Raw genomic sequence first — 3,690 nt, forward strand, 5'->3', positions numbered from 1 at the left:
CACATTCAATTGAACTAAACTATGCATGCCTATTTAAATATATTTACATATGGCTTGTGTATATCGTATATACTGATTATATAATATGAGGTGTGGAATGGAATGTTCCAAAACATACAATAATATATTAGTTTAATCCATTTACGAAACGAAGAATCTTACAGTGTTATTTGCTGTGTCGACCGCCAGGATTCGTAGCATAAAAACCGGAGTTGTTTCTCTGTCTGGAGATTTTGCAACGGATAGAACACCAGTTTCCAGATCAATCTGGAACTCTCCTCCATTATTTCCTAAAGTAAAAATAAGAATGTAGGAATACTGGACATTTGATAAAAACCTAACACGACATGCTAGATACAACCAGCTATAAAATAATCGGAAACTGTTTACTGCTGACTTTTAATAACTTATCCTCCCAGTCTGTGTTTGTGGTTGGTTGTTTTCGATCGGTTTTTTCCCAACTTGAAGTTACGTTTATGAATAGCAATAAAGTCTAGCATGGGGAAGTTCTCCAATACAAAGCTGACATGCATATTTTGTAAAAGGATTTAAGTTGAAAGTACAATAGGGTGGTATGTGGTTATCCAATGGGTGGTATGTGGTTATCCAATGAGTGGGGTGTGGTTATCCAATGAGTGGGATGTGGTTATTCAGTCACAGTAGGGTGGTATGTAGTTATCCAATGAGTGGGTTGTGGTTATTCAATCACAGTAGGGTAGTATGTGGTTATCCAATGAGTGGGATGTGGTCATTTTGCAGATGAAAGTATGTCTGGCTTAACATTAAGATTCTCAGACCCAGTCTGTTTTCATAGAGTGCAGGACAAACAGGCCATAATAAAATAGTCAAACTCTGATGAAGAGTTCTTCATGTAAACTCAGGGTTCCAAAAACTAAAGCATGCTTCACCTACTGCATATTTCTTTTGTTTCTTCTTCCAAATCTTTGCTAGATTTATTTCATTGTTAACGTGTTATCACTTCTGGTTAACCACTACAAAAGTTTGTAGCTTAGATTTTTTTCTGGAGAACATTCGTATTATTACACAACTTACAAGAGATAACCAAGGACCCTTGACCACAGTGGAGGCTGCAACTACCATCATGTCATCAGGGCCCCTGGCCACCCTGGAAGCTTCAACTGCTATAAAGACATCAGGGCCCCTGGCCACCCTGGAAGCTTCAACTGCTATAAAGACATCAGGGCCCCTAGCCACCCTGGAAGCTTCAACTGCTATAAAGACATCAGGGCCCCTGCCACCCTGGAGGCTGCGACTACCATCTAGTCATCAGGGGCCCTGACCACCCTGAGGCTTCAATTACTGTCTAGTCATTCAAGACCCTGACACCCTGGAGGCTTCAATTACTGTTTAGTCATCAGGGGCCCTGACCACCCTGGAGGCTTCAATTACTGTTTAGTCATCAGGGGCCCTGACCACCCTGGAGGCTTCAATTACTGTTTAGTCATCAGGGGCCCTGACCACCCTGGAGGCTTCAACTACTGCCTAGTTATCAGGGCCCCTGGTCACCCTGGAGGCTTCAACTGTCATTTAGTTATCCGGGCCCCTTTGTTGGATTTTGATTTAAAATTGAGTTAAATGACAAGGCAACATAAAAGCTACTCTTTCATTGCTCAAAGAATGTTGAGATGGTACCTTTGCATCTCAAGATGTTTCATCATTTCTCAATAAGGTGGCATGTTGCAAACTATATTGTCGACGTGAAGCACCAAAACTCTGATATTACGTGGTGAACTTCTGTAATGTGGCTGTTGCCTCATTCAGTCCAAAATATGTAGTCCTTTACAACACAATAGTTCAAACACCATGAGCAAAAGAAGAAAGCTATAAAAAAAGGGCATTGCTAACAAAAAACGTATTGATGTGACATCCAAACAATAAGTACTTGCCTTCTACGATGATGTATCGAAGTTTCCCTTCATCCAATTCATCTTTGTCTGTTGCAGTCAGTTTTGTTACCACGTGACCAGAAGGTGTGTTCTAGTAAAGATGAAAGAAGATCCAGTCATTTATTTGTCATTCTAAGTCAATTGATAATGTACTAACCAGCAAGTTCATAACTTCAAACGGTGGAAGTTTCTAAACATAAGATTATGTTTATCATTTGACATTTTCATAAACACAGTGCTTGATCATAGATCGGTTAATTGCCACTGATCGGGTTGAAATAAATAATGAAACATTTCCTCGAGAAATAAACATGTGTTTGTATAAAACGTTTTTAACATTACACTGTTCATAAATATTCAGTACAAAAAACAAGTTAGGAGTTGGAGAGTCAATTAATCCTTTATCTCCTTACGTTTTGGTTGACTAAATTTATATCTCTTTCAGTTCACTTACAATATGCTTGTACCTCCTTAAAGTACACTACAGTTTTTACCCACTAAAGTTTAATTACATTAAATATTTACCTTCTTAAGTTCCACTACATATTTTACCCACTAAAGTTTAATAACATTAAATATTTACCTCATTAAGTTCCACTACAATTTTTACCCACTAAAGTTTAATTACATTAAATATTTACCTCATTAAGTTCCACTACAATTTTTACCCACTAAAGTTTAATTACATTAAATATTTACCCCTTAAGTTCCACTACAATTTTTACCCACTAAAGTTTAATTACATTAAATATTTACTTAAGTTTCACTACATTTTTTACCCACTAAAGTTTAATTACATTAATTATTTACTTAAGTTCCACTACATTTTTTACCCAATAAAGTTTAATTACATTAAATAAATTACCCCTTAAGTTCCACTACTATTTTTACCCACTAAAGTTTAATTACATTAAATATTTACCTCCTTAAGTTCTACTAGGTTGTTCTTTTTCTCAAATACAGGATTGTTGTCATTTTCATCTTCTACTAGAACTTTGAGGGTAGAAGAGCTTGCACAGCGTTGGTTACTAGCAGTCACCTGGAAGATCGCAATTCGTATAATTTTGACACACACATATATACATAATGGGGAATGATAGATCAAAACGTTAGTTTCTTAAGTACATGTGTTTAAACACTTGAATAAAGTTATTCATTAAAGTAAGACAACATGAACAAGTAAATTTTATATTTTCAACTTGAACATCAAATACAGTGGCATATCACGGCTCGAACCTTGGACCTTCTGATCCGTAACCTAGCAAATAAACACTAAGCCACGTCTGTGTTCTGGGAGTGGTCTAGTTTCTAAATCTATCTATTTCGAGATAAGCCACGTGTGGCTAAAGAATATTGTCCTCTGATAAACGAAAGGTTAAATATAGTGTATGACCTAACGTATTCAAATGTTGATAAAACTATATATAAAGAATATTGTCCTCTGATAAACGAAAGGTTAAATGTAGTGTATGACCTAACGTATTCAAATGTTGATAAAACTATATATAAAGAATATTGTCCTCTGATAAACGAAAGGTTAAATGTAGTGGATGACCTGACGTATTCAAATGTTGATAAAACTATATGTAAAGAATATTGTCCTCTGATAAACGAAAGGTTAAATATAATGTATGACCTAACGTATTCAGATGTTGATAAAACTATATATAAAGAATACTGTCCTCTGATAAACGAAAGTTTAAATATAGTGTATGACCTAACGTATTCAAATGTTGATAAAACTATATGTAAAGAATATTGTCCTCTGATAAACGAAAGGTTA

General features: G+C 35.6%; 1 protein-coding gene across 1 annotated transcript in view; it reads right to left on the bottom strand.

Moving 5' to 3' along the window:
* The window catches only part of LOC106477256 (protocadherin Fat 4-like), a gene marked incomplete at its 5' end in the record, with an annotated part of 6,469 nt that extends 3,523 nt beyond the window's left edge, over positions 1-2,946 (bottom strand). The window contains 3 exons of the mRNA XM_013937845.1: positions 163-290; positions 1,908-1,998; positions 2,830-2,946. Of these exons, the coding sequence (XP_013793299.1) occupies positions 163-290; positions 1,908-1,998; positions 2,830-2,946 (336 nt within the window). The remainder of the gene's footprint in view (positions 1-162; positions 291-1,907; positions 1,999-2,829) is intronic.
* Positions 2,947-3,690: the final 744 nt, after the last annotated feature.

This window comes from Limulus polyphemus, unplaced genomic scaffold (genome assembly GCF_000517525.1).
Source record: "Limulus polyphemus unplaced genomic scaffold, Limulus_polyphemus-2.1.2 Scaffold13657, whole genome shotgun sequence".
In the NCBI taxonomy this organism is placed as follows: domain Eukaryota; kingdom Metazoa; phylum Arthropoda; class Merostomata; order Xiphosura; family Limulidae; genus Limulus; species Limulus polyphemus.